The sequence below is a fragment of the Cebus imitator genome, unplaced genomic scaffold (assembly GCF_001604975.1).
Source record: "Cebus imitator isolate Cc_AM_T3 unplaced genomic scaffold, Cebus_imitator-1.0 Scaffold132, whole genome shotgun sequence".
NCBI classification, from domain to species: domain Eukaryota; kingdom Metazoa; phylum Chordata; class Mammalia; order Primates; family Cebidae; genus Cebus; species Cebus imitator.
The window spans coordinates 5,250,549-5,267,332 of NW_016107447.1; the positions used below are offsets into that span (position 1 = coordinate 5,250,549).

At 47.5% G+C, this 16,784-nt stretch overlaps 1 protein-coding gene across 1 annotated transcript in view; it reads right to left on the reverse strand.

Moving 5' to 3' along the window:
* The window catches only part of PTGIS (prostaglandin I2 synthase), a 57,469-nt gene that overhangs the window by 30,820 nt on the left and 9,865 nt on the right, over positions 1-16,784 (reverse strand). The window contains exons 2-5 of the mRNA XM_017541395.2: positions 8,759-8,882; positions 6,648-6,826; positions 6,282-6,425; positions 1,736-1,887 (exon numbers count right to left, since the gene is read on the reverse strand). Of these exons, the coding sequence (XP_017396884.1) occupies positions 1,736-1,887; positions 6,282-6,425; positions 6,648-6,826; positions 8,759-8,882 (599 nt within the window). The remainder of the gene's footprint in view (positions 1-1,735; positions 1,888-6,281; positions 6,426-6,647; positions 6,827-8,758; positions 8,883-16,784) is intronic.

A 16,784-nucleotide genomic window follows, 5' to 3' on the forward strand; every position in this document is an offset into this window, starting at 1 on the left:
TCAGCTAAGAGAAATGAAGTCACATGTACACTGAAAGACACATACAAGAATATTCACAACAAACTCTTCCTAACAGCTCCAAACCGGGGACTGCTCAAATGGATAAACAAATCGTGGTATATTACTCTAGTGAAATACTATACAGCAATGAAAAGAGGAAGCTGTTGGCCAGGCACAGTGGCTCACGTCTGTAATCCCAACACTTTGGGAGGCCAAGGTGGGAGGATTGCTTCAGCTCAGGAGTTGGAGACCATCTGGGGAACAGTGAGACCCGATCTCTACAAAATTTAAAAATTAGCCAGGCATAGTGGCACATGCCTATAGTCCCAGCTACTCAAGAAACTGAGGTGGGACGATCACCTGAGCCCAGGAGATTGAGGCTGCAGTGAGCCGAGGCTGCACCACTGAACTCCAGCCTGGGTGACAGAGTGAGACCTTGGTTCAGAGAAAAATATAAAAAATAAAAAAGCATGGTGGTTCACTCCTGTAGTCTCAGCACTTTGGGAGGCCAAGGCAGGAGGACTGCTTGAGCTCAGGAGTTCAAGACCAGTATAGGTAACACAGCAAGGCCCCATCTCAAAAAAAAAAAAAAAAAAAAAAAAAAAATTGTTTTTAAGACAAAAAATAAAAAAATAAAAACTGAACTATTGATCCATACAGCAACCTGGACAAATCTCCCAACATTAAGTTGAGTGAAAGAAGCCGGACATAAAAGGCCGTATGCTGTGTGATTCCATTTCTAGGAAGTTGAAGAATAGTCAAAACTAATTGGAGGTAAAAGAAACCAGTACAGTGGCTACCTGGGGGCGGAGTGAATAATGGCTAGGAAAGAGCATAAAATGTTTAGATCTACCTCTCAGTGCATTTATTTATTTATTTATTTATTTATGATGGAATCTGGCTCTGTTACCCAGGCTGGAGTGCAGTGGCGTGATCTTGGCTCACTGCAACCTCAACCTCTCGGGTTCAAGCAATTCTTCTGCCTCAGCCTCCTGAGTAGCTGGGATTGCAGGTGCCTGCCACCATGCTTGGCTAATTTTTGTATTTTTAGTAGAGACGGGGTTTCACCATGTTGATCAAATTGGTCTCAAACTTCTGACCTCCAGTGATCCACCCACCTCGGCCTCTCAAAGTGGTGAGATTACAGGCGTGAGCCACCGCGCCTGGCCTCTCAGTGCATTTAGATGTGTGTGCTTTCCTGTATATAAATTATATCTCAGAAAAAAAAAGAAGTTAAAAGCCTGAAAAATTGAAAACAATAAAAATAACACACAACTGTGTGTCTGTTTAGAGAAAGTGCTCCCAGGATGTACTCCAAGCTAGTGATGGTGGTTGCCTCTGTAGAGGGAAGTGGTGGGCTGATGCTGGGGAGAAAGTGGAGAGCTCTTTTATTCTTCCTTCTAAATTATTCTATAATTATTCTATATAGCTTGAATTTTTTATAATGAGCATGAACTACTTGTAAAAACCTTTAAAGCAACTCAAACCTTAAAACAAAAAAAGGAACACATACACCCAGAGATTCTCAGGCCCCATGACAAATGTGCTAATTGGAATTTCCACCAGGAACCCAAGCTGTGGTCCAAGCCCTGGTTCCCTGCCATTGCGCTCCTGCATACCCCCAATGACGGGGATCTTACTGCCTCACAGGGTGTTGGATGTTCTTCTGCCTGTGGTCTCCCCCTCTAGGTCTTTCCATCCTCCCCACCCCTCACTGGGGCCCCATGGTGCTCACCCACTGACAGGGAGCCACGGGCCAGTTTGGGGAGCAGCCGGTCGAGCTGGCGGAAGGTGTGGAAGACATCAGCTGAGTGGATGCGGTCCTCAGCCTGGCTCTGATGGGTGCGTGGCAGCGCCTCAATTCCGTAAAGAGTCAGGTAGCCGGCTCTGGGGTGGTAGACAGAGGGTCAGAGGTTCTTAGAAGCTTCATTCGTACACCCAGTGAGCACCTACTAATCCTACTGTGCGCTGGGGACTGTTCTGGGCACTGAACAGTCGGCAGTGAAAAAAGGAAAAATCCCTGTCCTCAAGGAGCTAACCCCTCAGCACAGGGAGACAGACAACAGACAAAAGGACGAGTAAAGTGGGTAACGTGTCAGCTGGTGCCCTGTGGCACTGTCAGACACAAAGCTGGGTAGCAGGATGGGAGGGCAGGGTCTTGGTGTCAGGTGCCAGGTGAGGGAGGGGCTGGCATTAAGCCGACAGCTGAAGGCTGAGAAGGAGCCAGCATGGGCAGAGCAGAGGGAGGGGTCGGAAGCAGAGCAAGCCCCAGGTGCCACGTCCTTAAGCAGGAGGAAGCCCGGTGCTGGGAGCAGCAAGGAGGCTGATGAGGCTGCAGCAGAGAGCTGGAGGGGACTATGCTGAGACGGGGCACAGAGAAGGGGAGGAGACGCCTGCTCCCAGGGAGGGATTCAGGGCAGACTTCCTAGAGGAGGCAGGTTTTGAGCTGAGACCTGCAGGATGATGGGGGAAGCAGAAAAGGAACGTGTTCGGGCAACAGGCACAGCCTGTGCAAAGGCCCAGAGCTGAGGGTGCAGCCGTGCCTGATGGGAGAGGTGCCAGGTGTGGCCGGTACAGGACTGGGGCTGGGGTATGAGACAGAGGGTGGGAGGGCCTGGGGCTGTCAGGGCTGCCACACAGGGCAGGGCATTTGCAACAGCGGGAAGGTTGTGCTTGACCTGAGGGGCTCTGGGAGGCTGGAGAAGGAGGACAGGGCCTGGTCCAGTGTGAAAAAGGGTAAGACATGGGAGCTAGCATGTGCTCTCACTGAGGCATGCACGCACACATACACACACATACACACACACACACACACACAAACACGACCACACTCAGAGGACGTGCCTTCACCTCCAGCCCCCTTTAAATACCCCAGGAGTTCAGCCCCTGCCCAGCCAGCCGACCTCAGTCCTGGGAGAGAAACTGGAGGTATTCATTCTGTCCACGAGGTGGGTAGGACTGGGGCCTCAGCAGAGAGACGCAACCAAAGCCCCGGGGCCTCACCCTCTCACCCTCCCCTTGAGCTCCTGGGTCCCTGTGCAGACAAGGGAACAGGATCTCCCAGGAGAGGGGTTTCCCCAGATGAGGATGAGGAGAGAGTGGAAGCAGGAATGAGGAAGGGTGTGGGCCAGAGAGGCCATTGCACCAGCCTGGGCAAAAGAGCAAAACTATGTCTTTAAAAAAAAAAAAAAGTAAACTCAGGGGACGACAAGGTTTTGCACTGTGGAAGTGAAGGCCCCTCCTCCAGCAGCTCCGTATCAAAACAGCCTGGTTGAAGACTAGATAATCCCATGTGTAAATACACACACGACCCACAGGCGGCGCTAGAGCCACAAAGAAAAGTAAAGCTCAACCCAGCTGCGTCATGGGAGAGGGCCATCACGAAACTGGAACTCAAGAAAGACCTCTCTGAGCAGGTGGCGCTCGCGATGAGGCTTGAACGAAGTTGAGTGGGAGCCACGCAGACGTGTGGGGAACAGCATTCCCAGGCGAAGGAACAGAAACAACAAAGGCCACAAAGAGAGAGTGTGCCTGGCTTGTTCAAGGCACAGCAGGGAGGCGGGTGGGAGGAGGGGAGGCCAGGGCTACAGGGTGAGGACAGAGGAGAGCTTTGGGTGTGACTCGGTGAGGCCAGGGCCAACAGGCCAGGCTGGCAGGTGTAGGAGGCGGCACCTCCCGGTTTGCGCTGCCTGAATCTGCAGCTCCTTCACATCTGTGTCCCTGCCATCCAGCTCGCCCATTCCCTTTCTATTTCAGGGGCTGCAGATGGCAGTGAAAAGGCCCTCAGCTGCCAAGCCAGGTGGCAGGCGCTCCAGCCCAGGCCTCAGGCCCTAAAGACACAGTTACCGATTTACAGGTATGGATTTACATCTGATTCCCCCTGAGCTGATTCCCCCATGCCTGCCGTACCACAGAGCCTAGCCAGACCCAGCTGTCCCCCAAGCCTGCCTCTCCCAGTGCTTCAGCTTTCTCGCTGGCTTCTTTGTCTGCACAGGGACTCAGGAGCCAGGAGACCTGGGAGAACCCCTACTGTGAACTTGCTGGGCCATTTCGGCTGTCATTCTCTGGACCTCAGTCCCCTCATACAATGACAGGGTGGACCAGACCAGCATCACCCACAGTAATTGTAATTGTAATTGGTGGACCAGCCAGTTACAGCCCTTGACACTGTTTGCATCACCTCAGGGCAAAACAAAAAGAATGGGGACTATCCCCGTGCAGAGGGCTGTGGCTGAGAGTGCAGGCTCTGGGGGCCAGCCCTGCCCTGACCCCAACACAGGCCTCTGGGCAAACGACTCGGGCTCTCCAGGTCTCAGTTTTCTCATCTGTCCAATGGAGCATGCAAAGTGCCAGCCTCCTAGAGTGATTGTGAGCATTCAATGAGCTGAGACTGAGTCTACACACGTTGTATGCACACACACGTCATAACGTCATGATTGTACCCACGTGCCTGTATGTGTCAGCAAATGGCTGCCCGTTATCCTAGAACTATGTGGTTCTAATTTCTTGGACAGGTTGAAATGTCTTTTTTTTTTTTTTAATTAAATGCTTGTTGGTTAACGGCACCACTAAAAATCAGGGAGCCGTTCCTAACACCACTATATCGCCCCCACCCCCACCCACGATCCCCCATCCCCACCGCCGCCCCAGTCAAATCTCCCAGCAGAGCCAGTGAACTCCATCTCCAAAAGCTACCCAAATTCTCATCACCTCGCTGGGCTGCCACCATGCTCGGTGACACCTGGCAGCCTCCTGCTGGGTCCTCTTGCCTCCCTCTCCATCCCTCCCCATCCCTACAGTCCACCCCCCATCCAGCAGCCAGAGGGGGCTTTAAAACTAAGTCAGATCATGTCCTTCCCCTGTGCAAACCCCTGATGTCACCTGATCTTCCTCAGCACAATTTCCAAAGCCTTCCCTGGCCTCCAGCTCCCTGAGTTCTGCTTCTGCCCCCATCTCTGGCCTCTCCGCCATCCCTCCTTGGCTCTTTATGCTGCAGCCACACTGGCCCTCTCGCCGAGCTTCCTCCCACCTCTGGGCCTTTGCACCTGCTGTTTCCCCTGCCTAGAGTCTTGGGTGGTGGGCACTTTGCAGGTAGGTCTTGGCTCTGAAGCCAGACCCCCAGAGTGTGACCCTGCCTTGTCAGTCTTTGGAAGAAAGCCCCCCAGATGCTGTCACCCCACCATGAATCTCTGTCATCGGGTTTATCACTCTCTGACATAACCTGATTCAGCCTCCTCCACTGGAGTGTCAGCGCGTGAATTTGGGGACTTCATCTGTCCTGTTCCCTGTTTTTTCCCAGAGCCCGGAATAGTGCCTGGCACAGCTGAAGGAAGGAACATTTGGTTGTGCAGGTTTTAACACACATTTACAAGATCAGATAAAAGGTTAGGTCCCAAGTTGGTCTCCCAAACATTTTGTTTTTCTGGTCTGTGAAATTCCAAAGTCTGGAAGCCACAGGACAAGATGGCCTTGTTAGATATAGTGAACCCCAAGTTTCTCTTCAAAGAATCAATATATCAGTATGTTCAGCTTGCTTATTCTTTAATTCCCCATTTTAAAGTTTAACTTCTTTGTAGTTTCAGTAACAACTTTTCCACCAGTTCTAATCAGTAGTTCACATCTGTTCCCCCGGTCCCTTGCTCAGTCCTGACTCATCCTCGTTACCTGCTCCAGTCACCAGCTTTGACCCCTGGCTACCTGCTCTAACCTGCCCGTAACCGTCCTTCCCATCAAACTACCCACACCACCACTCTGGCTCATACTCCTGCTCCCTTTAAAATTGCCAATCAGAATTAGACTAGACTGTGCGGTCTAACCCTAGCCAATAAGGGAATGACAGCAGCAGGGGACCACTGTCAGGCATAAGTATCCCTTCCCCTCCCTTGTCCAGGTGTGTGCTCGCCATTGTTCCATCTGTGAGCTGCACCCTTCCATAGCGGTAAATTGCCTTGCTGAGAAAATTTATATTTGAGTGCTACTTCTTTTGTGGCACCGAAAATGTTACTTATAACAGCCTCTGGAGTCTTGCTCTGCAACTTCCTTTCTGAATGACCTGGAAGGTCTCATCTCCAGCCAGGGTCTCCTTTGAAAGTTCATGAGCTAGGTCGGGTGAACACCTGGGGCCCTGGTGCCCGGGGTCTTTTCCTGCAGTCTTTGCTTTGGGCATCTCAAATCACTTCCCCCACCCACAGAGACCTCACGGTTCCCTTGGCCACTGCTCACGGCTGACACAGGTCAAAGTGCAGGGCCCCAGAAGGAGGGTGGGGGCTGCACAGCCTCACCTGAGCAGGAAGCTGTAGGAGAAGTCGAAGAGACCCATCTCGTGCCAGCCACTGCCCGCCTCCGTAGCATCATCCAATAGTACTGTGCAGAGGTTGGCATACATGGCTTCTGTGAGTGCCTGCAGCTCTCTGTGGAGGAGAGTCCTGACACAGGAAACAAAAACATGAACATTCAGCTTCCAAAGGGAAATATGCACCTGCAGGCATTTCCCTCCCCCAACCTCAGGGTCCCAGAGCTGTTTGTGTTCTCAAGACAAAATGTATTTACTGGACACTTGCTCTGCAGCCAGGCATGACTTGGGCCACATGGGTAACAGTGGGTGGCCCACCCTGGCCCACCCCCAGATGCCATCTCCAGCCACTCACGGTTTCATCCTGGCCTTTTCATCACTGGGGCTGTAATGTGGAAGCTGCACATCGAAAATCCTCTCCATGAGGAAGACGGCATAGGCATGGAAGTCAAACCTGGTGCGAGGCTCCCACACCACCGCGTCGTAGGAATGTGGGTCCAGGAGGACGGTGACATACCTGCCCCCAACCAGTATCTGTGGGAAGTTGGCAGGGATAGAATGGGGAGTGTCCCTGTGAACAGCAGCTGCTCTCAATGGTCAGGGGCTTACCACGTGCCAGGCACTGCCCCACTCAGCAGTAACAGACTATGTTCTCTTATCTACACCTCCTCACCACCCTGTGAGGTAGGGACCGTCACTCATCTATTTATTGTTGAAAAAAATGAGACTTAGAAAAGAGATGAAAAGTGTCCAAGATCTCATAACTGAGAAGCGACAGGGTTGGGACTGGAATTTGGTAATATGGCACAAAGTCTGTGTTATTCACCACCTCACTCTTAAGCACCTGCCATGACTATCTTGGTTATTGCCGTATCTCCAGCAGCCAGGAGAGAAGGCAGCAGATGGATCCTGTGCACATCATGGATGGATGAACAGATGAAAGAATGAACAGATGGAAGGAAGGATGGATGGATAAGTGGGTGGATGGATGGAAGGAAGAAAGGAAGGAAGGATGAATAGATGGATGGATGAAAGAATGGATGGATGGATGGAAGGATGCTGTTGGGTAAATTCCAGTAGGTGGATTGTAGAAGAGTAAATGGGAAGATGGATGGATAGGTGGATGGGTAAATGAATGAAAGAAAGGAAGGAAGGAGGGAGGGAGGGAGGAAGGAAGGGAGGGAGACAGGGAGGGGAGGAAGGAAGGAAACTGCTGGGTATTTACTTGTGGATAGAATGTCAGATAGGTGGATAAATGGAAGGATAAATCAATGAATCTATGTTGGATGGAAAGATGGATGGAAGGGCAGCTGGAGGTTCATTGGAAACCAAAACGAATAAATGTTGGGTACATGAATGAGAGAATGCTAGGTAGATATTGGGTAAAGTGAAGGATGAATGTTGATTAGATGGAAGCTGGAAGGATACATGGAAGGTGGGTGAGTGGGTAGTGGTCATTTGAATAGATGTAAGGATGGATGGATGAGATATAAATAGATGTATATCCAGTGGAGAGACATGGAATATTGAATATAGCTGAGTATTTGTTGGGTAGTGGCAGATGAATAGAAACATGCGTAGATAAATAGAAAAGTGAAAATTAGTGGAAACTGACTAGTTATCCCTCAGTATCCATGGAGGATTGGTTCCAGGACTTCCTGCAGATACCAAAATCTATGGATGCTTGAGTCCCATATAACTTACATGCATCCTTCCTTATAAGTCATCTCTAGATTACTTATACTACCTAACACAATGTAAATGCTATATAAATAGTTGTTATATTATATTTTTAGGAAAGAATTACAAGAAAAAAGTCTCTAAAAGTTTAATACCAATGCATTTTTCCCAAATATTTTCAATTCATGGCTGGCTGAATCCAGAGGTGTGGAACCCATGGACAAAGAGGGCCAGCTATATACGGATGAAAGTTGGATGGATGTTGGATCCATGAGTGGAAGAACGCTAGGTAGATCTGGGTGGACAGATGAAGGGATAGAAGATGGATAAATGAATTGACAGATGTCGGGTGAATCTATAGAAAGACTGATGGGTGGATAGATGGAGGTTGACAAATAAATTCTCGTTGGATATAAGGATGGAAGGATGCTGGGTAGACACTAGGTGGACAGGCAGAAGAATGGAATGAGAAGATGGATGTTGAATGGATGGAAATAGAATGGATGGATGAAGGTCAGCTGCATGGATATACAAGTACTGGATAGATATTGAGTGACTGCATAACTCCACGCTGGGAAGAGCGAGAGGGAGACTGAAGCGATGATGTTAGGTCAGTGTTGGGTGTACAGCTGGACAGGCAGCTGGAGAGAAAATTGGCTCGACCACTAGGATGTATGATGGATGGGGGGGTTAGCATAGGGACAGATGTTGAAGGAATCAGCAGAAACCGGATACGAGGGCCCCGCCGCTCATCTCCAGCCCTCCCGAGGCATAAGAGGCACTTACAGTAAAGATGTCACCATGCTTCTCCTTCATCCTTGTGAGGAAGCTGGCAGCATCTTTTCCAAAGTCCAAGGCATAGCCCAACCAGGGGATGCTGCCCAGGTCCAGGGGAGGCTCGCCAGGTCGCCTGCAGAAGCCATGACACTTGTCACCATTTGGTAAGACAAGGAAGGGGATAAAGAGTGTAGGTTGTAGGGTGTGATTTTGAATGGAGCAGCTGGGGACATCATTTGGCTCAGGTTTTTACAGGATCTTTTTGGCTGTGGTGCACAAAATGGACTGTGGTGGGTGGGAGCAGAGGCTGGGGGGCCAGGTCATGTCTGGTACATGGCATGGGCCCTGGTAGAGGTGGTCGTCTCTCTGCAGGTGTAAGGACAGAGTTGTCTGTGTGAGCCAACCTGACCAACCTGGACCAGGGTTTGGGTCACCCCACACTCCCTGTTTTGCCCACAGAGAAAGGATGAGACTGGAGGGCACAGTTGGGTGGCAGAAGGCAGTGAAGGCACTGGCTTCATCACCGCCCCCGACCACCCTCTAGGCTCAGAAGCTGAGGTCCCTCAAGTGGCAAGAGGCCAGGCCATATCCTGTGGAGATGTCCCCAGAGCACAAGCTAGGTCAGCACAGGGGGTGAACCGGGTATGTAATGTGATCATCAAGGTCAGGGTCATCTGTGAAAGCAAAGGAACTCCTTTGAGAACATAAGAACAATATTTCCAGCTCACTGAGGTAGGGAAAACCCACAGTGAACCACACCCTTGTATAATCCCCTCCACTGAGTAGGGGATAGATGGTCCAGTTCACTTTAAGAAAAAAGTATTCTTAGTCGGTCTGACCTAACAGGTGGCAGGGGGCAGGGCCTAAGAGAGACAAGCTCTTCCTGGCAAAAGAGATTCAAAGTATGAGAGGGACTGGACATGCGGGAGAATCTCTCTCTCTACTGGCTTTGAAGATGGAGGGGCATTGTGGCGAGGAATCCAGGCAGCCTCTAGAGCTATGAGGGGACCCTGGCTGATAGGCAAGGAGATGGGGACCTCAGGACCTCAGTCCTGCAACTGCAGGCAAATGCATTCAGCCAGATTCCTCCTGAAAACTTTCTGGCAGGAAGACAGCCTGGAAAACACCTTGATTTCACCCTTGTAAGTTTCTTTCTTTCTCTCTTTCCTTCTTTTCTTTCCTTTTATTTATTTATTTTTTTGACCGTCTCGCTTTGTTGCCCAGGCTAGAGTGTGTGGGGTCATCTCAGCTCACTGCAACCTCCACCTTCTAGGTTCAAGTGATTCTCCTGCCTCAGCCTCCTGAGTACCTGGGAATTTAGGCATGCACCACCACGCCCAGCTGATTTTTCTTTTTTGTGTATTTAGTAGAGACGGGTTTTCGCCATGTTGGCCAGGCTGATCTTGAACTCCTGGGCTCAAGTGATCCACCTGCCTTGGCCTCCCAAAGTGCCAGGATTACAGGCTTGGGCCACTGTACCCAGCCTCAGCCTTGTAAGTTTCTAACCAAAGAACCCTGTCACCCAGTGCTGGTCTTCTGACCCACCGAACTGAGAGCTAGTAAGTAGGGGCTGTTTGAGGCTGCTTCATGCATGATACCTTGTTATGCAGCAGTGAACAACAAATGCGTGCAAACTTCCAGCATGCTTCTACCCGGCTCTGCCCTGAGCCAAGCCTCATCTCATATTCATCTGCCACCCTCTGTGAGAGGGGCTGTCAGCTAATGAGAGCGGCAGTCAGGGTCATGAGCTAAGCCTCACAATATTCTAGGGCTAGTGATTACAGTGGGCCTTTTAGAGGTCCCCAGACCCAGGTTAGGATCTCTGTCAGAGCTGCAGGGATGCAGAAAGCTCCCAGATACACCTCTGCTAAGTGAATGAATGAATGAATGAATGAATGAATGAGTGAGTCATCATATCTCTTCTTCTCACTACAGAGTCATTCACTGACTCACCAAACATTAATTACGAAGCAGGAACTGTTCTGGGTATCAGAGATATAGCAGGAAAGAGGGCAGACAAGATCTCTGACCTCATGGGGCTTAGCTACTAATAAGGGAAGACAGACAAAAAATTGAAAAAGCAAGATCATGTCAGAGAGTGAGAATTGTAATGAATTAAAAAAAAAAAGAGATACAGCCCAACAACGGGAAGACAAATAACCTAGTTTTAAAATGCACAAGGAATTTGAATAGGGAGTTCTCCAAAGAATATATACAAATGGCCAATAGGGCCAGACATGGTGGCTCATGCCTGTAGTCCCAACATTTTGGGAGGCTGAGGCAGGAGGATTGCTTGACACCAAGAGTTCAAAACCAACATAGTGAGATCCTGTCTCTACAAAAAATTTTTTTTTCATTAGCTGGGTATGGTGGCACCCACTTATGGTCCTAGCTACATGGAAGGCTGACGTGGGAGGATTGCTTGAGCCCAGGACTTGGAGGCTGCAGTGAGCCATGATCATACCACTGCATTCCAGTCTGAGCAACAGAGCAACACCCTCTCTCTTTAAAAAGAAAAAAAAAAAAAAAAGCTGGGGACAGAGGGGCCAGGCTTGGCATGGTGGCTGATGCCTATAATCCCAGCAGTTTGGGAGACTGAGGTGGGTGAATCACCTGAGGTCAGGAGTTTGAGACCAGCCTGGCCAACATGGTGAAACCCTGTCTTCTACCAAAAATATAAAAATTAGCCGGGTGTGGTGGTGGGCACCTGTAATCTCAGCTACTCAGGAGGCTAAGGCAGGAGAATCGCTTGAACCTCGGAGGTGGAGGCTACAGTGATCCAAGATTGCACCACTGCCCTCCAGCCTGGACAACAGAGCAAGACTCCATCTCAAGAAAAAGGGGGTGAGGGTACCGATAAGCACATGCAAAGATGCTCAGTCAAAACCACAATGAGGTATACAAAAGGAAAATAAAATGTCAGAACCCCGGTTCACTATGCCAAAAGGAACAAATTAAGCTGAAACTGAGTCATGCAAGAAACTGCCTTTCCTTTTGCTCCTAAGCAGAGAGCTACAGATAAAAGGTTTAATATCTCCATCGGCAGCTACTCACCTTATCTTACATAAAGTGCCCATTTACTGAGCACAGGATTAATGCATCGTTGACTATTGCCCCATCTGCTCCTTTTCTCTTGGAACATGTGGATAATCACACCCTTCCTCTTTCCCCTCCAGCCCACTTTTCTCCCTTTAAATACCGAAACCCTCAAAGTCATCTTTGAAGAAAGGCACAGACCACGCTATTTCTGTGATTCTATGGTTTTTCTACTCCATGGCATTGTCCTTAACATTGCGAAAATAAACATCTAAATTGACTGAGACCTAGCTTAGATATTTTTTAGTTTACAAATTGGCAACCATGAAGGGATTCCATGGAGGTGGCCCTGGTCTTTGACAAATCTCCTGTTGGTGCTTGATGACAGCCTAGTATCTGTCTTTATTGCTCAAAACTGTAGGACAATTTGGTGAGGGCTGGGAGCTCCCTGCTGCAGAGAATCCCTGATCTCTGAAAATTTGAGATCTAAGAGAGCTAAAATTTGAAAGCTAAGTTTTATTTTGCTGAACAACTCCTTTTCTGGAGTTTTACTTGCTTCCAACAAGGAAGGTAAGTTTTCCTGCTTCCATGACGATAGAGAGCAGGTAACTCCTTTCTGGAGTTTCAACTCACTTCCAACAGGGAAGGCAAGTCTGAAGTTTTTTTCCTGCTTCTTAGATGGTAAAGTGCAGGCCAGGCACTTAATGACACCTGTAATCCCAGCACTTTCAGAAGCCAAGGCAGGTGGATCACTCGAGGTCAGGAGTTCGGGACCAGCCTAGCCATCATGGTGAAACCTCATCTCTACTAAAAATACAAAAATTAGCCTGGCATGGTGGTACATGCCTGTAGTCCCAGCTACTTGGGAGGCTGAGGCAGGAGAATCACTTGAACCCAGGAAGAGGAAGTTGCGTGAGCCAAGATCATACCACTGTACTCCAGCCTGGACAACAGAGCAAGACTCTGTCTCAAAAAAATAAAATTTAACCTGGCAGGAAGTGGGGGTTGGACATGTCGCATTATAGCCTCTAGCACTAATATCAACACAGATCTTAAGTCTGATAAGAAACCTTTACAATCCATTCTCTCTGAAGCCTGCTACCCAGAGGCTTCATCTGCATGAGAAAACTTTGGTCTTCACAACCTCTTATTATAACTCAGACATTTCCCCTATTGATAATAACTCTTTCAACCAATTGCCAATCAGAAAGTTTTAAGATCCACCCATAACCTAGAAGCACCCCCCACATCAAGTTGTCCTGTCTCTCTGGACTGGACCAATGCATGTCTTCAGTGCATTTGACTGATGTCTCATGTCTCCCTAAAATGTATAAACCAAGCTGTGCTTTGACCGCCTTGAGCACATGTTCTCAGGGTCTCCTGAGGGCTGTGTCACAGGCCATGGTCACTCACATGTGGCTCAGAATAAATCTCCTCAAATATTTCACAGAGTTTGACTCTCTTCATCCACAGTGTGTATGTATGTATGTATGTATGTGTTCATGTATTTGTGTGTAGTATGTGTATGTGTGTATGTGTGTATTTATGTGTGTGTATGCCTTTATGCTTTCTTTTTTCTCTCCTAAGTTCTTATTTTTTGAGAAAAAAATTTTTTTCTTCCCAGTCGACTGAATTCTGTTTTCTCCATTTACTCCTGCCCGTCTCTCCTTCCTCTTGCCACACTCTGCTGCATGAGGGACCTACAATAATTTCTAACAGCCTGGGATTCCTTAAAGAAAACAGAGAAGGCGCCAGCCTCCTTCTGTTGATAAACCTCTGTTTTTCCTTACGGAACCCCAAGAGTGTCAACAGACAAGTTCCTCTCAGATCTTAAACGGATTGTTCTTGTATTGCATTACCTGATTTTTTTTTTTTTAACTAAAATAGTTATTACTACAGGGGCTACTCTTCTATGTTTAAGATAAGAAAGGGGGTGGTTTAAACACTTAGAGAAATGTCTTGGTAACAAAGTGCACTGTGAAAGCATGACAAGGCGTAGTCTCATGAGATCTTTCTCCTTTTGGAGATCCAGGATTCAGTGTGGGCTCTGCCCAGAGCTCAGAGACTAAATTTAAAACTACCTATCTAAATATAATTGGTCTCCTCATAAATTCCTACAGTAGATTCCTATAATTTTATGCTTGGCTTGTGGCTTGGCATCCATTTTTAATCTCCTTCTAACAGACCCAGCATCCTCTCTCTCTCTCCCCCTCCCCCGGCTCTAGCTCTCCCTCTCTTTTTACTTACAGATATACATTTCCCTATCTGATTTTCTCCCAAGAGTTGTTCGTTTAGTTTGCAAGTTTAGCTGACAATTGCCAATTTTAAAAAGAGAGAGCCCATATGGCAAATGATTAGTCTTGCTGCACTTTACGCAAATAATCAAGCCAAGTATAAGAGAACTAAAACCTATTTTACAAACAAGTTGATCCTACTATGATTTTGTCTTTAATAAAATTGGGGAATTGGAGAGAGAAAAGTCATGTTTCAAAATTAACTATAATTAACTACAGTATGCCTGTTGTTAGATTCTAGCCTTGTCTAATGTTTTTCAATTTTTATTATTTTTTACATTTTGGACTGAATTCTAAAACTTCTTCTGGCTACAAGTCTCCAAAATAACGTTTTCAGTGTTTTCCCTTCTTTCTTTTCTTCCCCTCCCTCGTTTTTCCTGATGCGAAACCACTAAAAGTTAAGCTGTGCTTTTCTGAAAGCCTTAGAAACTGAACTGAAACTTTGGAAGAAAATAAAAGCAATCTCTTTATATACATAAATCATTTTCATACCTGCCTACTGATACATGGACTTGAGAGTAACATGGCCTCTCTCAGTTTTCCAGGCTTGTTCTTTCTTTGTTGTTTCTCTGTTTATTTCCTCCTTTTTCCGTATTTTTTTCTCTCTCCCTTCCCTTACATTTTCTTGGTACAATGTGAGACTTCACAACTTACTAAAAATGAGCTTTCCTAACAATACGGGACCTATTCATCTAGAAATAAACTATCCTAGACATGAGAGATCAGACAAAACCTGAGACCAGAGACTCACTTTCTTCTAAAATGCTTTCTCAAAAAGATTTTACATAGAAAAGGGAGGCATACACTCACGGTGGTTCATGCATATAATTCCAGCACTTTGGGAGGCTGAGACAGGAGGATCACTTGAGCCCAGGAGTTGAAGACCAGCCTAGGAAACACAGTGAGACCCTATCTCTACTAAAAAAATTTAAAAAATAGCCCAGCATGGTAGCACATGCCTGTAGTCCCACCTACTAGGGAGGCTGAGGCAGGAGGATCATTTGAGTCTGGAAGGTTGAGGCTGCAGAGCAAAAACTCTATAGAAAGAAAAAAGAAAAGGAAGAGAAGAGAAGAAGAGACCCAGGGAGAAAAGAAAAGAAAACTGGAGAGGAAGGAAAATCAAAACTCAGGACACCAATTCACTCTGCCATAAGGAAAAAAATTAAGTTGAAAGCTTCCTTTTGTTCCTAAGCAGATAGCTACAGATAAAATGTTCCATAGCTCCACAGGTAGCTAATCCATGCCTACCTTATGTAAAGTGCTGATTTACTGAGCATGGGACGAATACACCATTGACTATCGCCCTACCTGCTCCTTTTCTCTTGTAACATGTGGATTACCATACCCTCCCTCTTTCCCTTACAGCCCACCTTTCCCTCATTAAATATTGAAACCCTCAAAGTCATCTTTGGTGAAAGGCACAGACCTCTCTCCTGGGCATGTCCTTAACCATGGAAAAATAAACATCTAAATTGATTGAGACCCGTCTCAGACACTTTTTGGTTTATGGGTACCACTTCACCCTCCAGGATGCCCATATAAAAATAAAAATTTTTTAAAAAGGAAATTAAGGCTGGGCACAGTGACTCATGCCTATAATCCCAATACTTTGGGAGGCCAAAGTGGGAGGATCACTTGAGCCTAGATGCTCAAGACCAGGATGGGCAACATGGTAAGATGCCTGGGCAACATGGCGAGACCCTGTCTCTACAAAAAATACAAAAATTAGCCAGGCATGGTGATGTGCACCTGTAGTCCCAGCTATTCAAAAGGCTGAGATGGGAGGATCACTTGTGCCCAGGCAGTGAAGGCTATAATGAGCTGTGACTGTGCCACTGCGCTACGGCCTAAGCAAGAGAAAGAGACCCTGTCCCCACCACCAGCAAAAGGAAGAAAATAAGTGTTAGCAAGGATGTGGAGAAACGAGAACCTCATACATTGCTGGTGGGAATGTAAAATCACGCAGCTGCTTTGGAATGCAGTTTGGCAGTTCCTCAAAACGTCACACATAGACTTACTACACAACCCAGCAATATACCCCAAAGATTGAAAACATTTGATCTTATACAAATGTATACACTGTTACTCGTAGTAGTGTCAGAGGCATTTAAACCAGAGAGACTCCATCTTGAATAGGAGCCGGGTAAAATGAGGCTGTAACCTGCTGGGCTGCAATCCCAGGAAAAAGTTAGGCTTTTTTTTTTTTTGAGATGGAGTTTTGTTCTTGTTGCCCAGACTGGAGTGCAATGGTGCAATCTCAGCTCACTGCAACTTCCGCCTCCTGGGTTCAAGCGATTCTCCTGCCTCAGCCTCCCAAGTAGCTGGGATTCCAGGCATGAGCCTCCATGACTGGCTAATTTTGTATTTTTAGTAGAGACAGGGTTTCATCATGTTGGTCAGGCTGGTCTCGAACTCCTGACCTGAGGTGGTTCACCAGCATCGGCCTCACCAAATGCTGGGATTACAGGCTTGAGCCACTGCGTCCAGCCAGGAAGCTAGGCATTCTTAATCACAGGATGTTTACGATTAAGGGAACAGGTTAATAATGTTAAGACCCAGGACTTAACAGACCCAGGAAACCTCCCAATGTTCCGATATTTTATGAACAAGAGCTTTCTTAGTTTAAGAATAGGTTTTGCTTTAAAGTTAATAATACAGATTCTTATGGAAGACAGTAGGTAACAATCCTTTGTTCACCAGCCCTT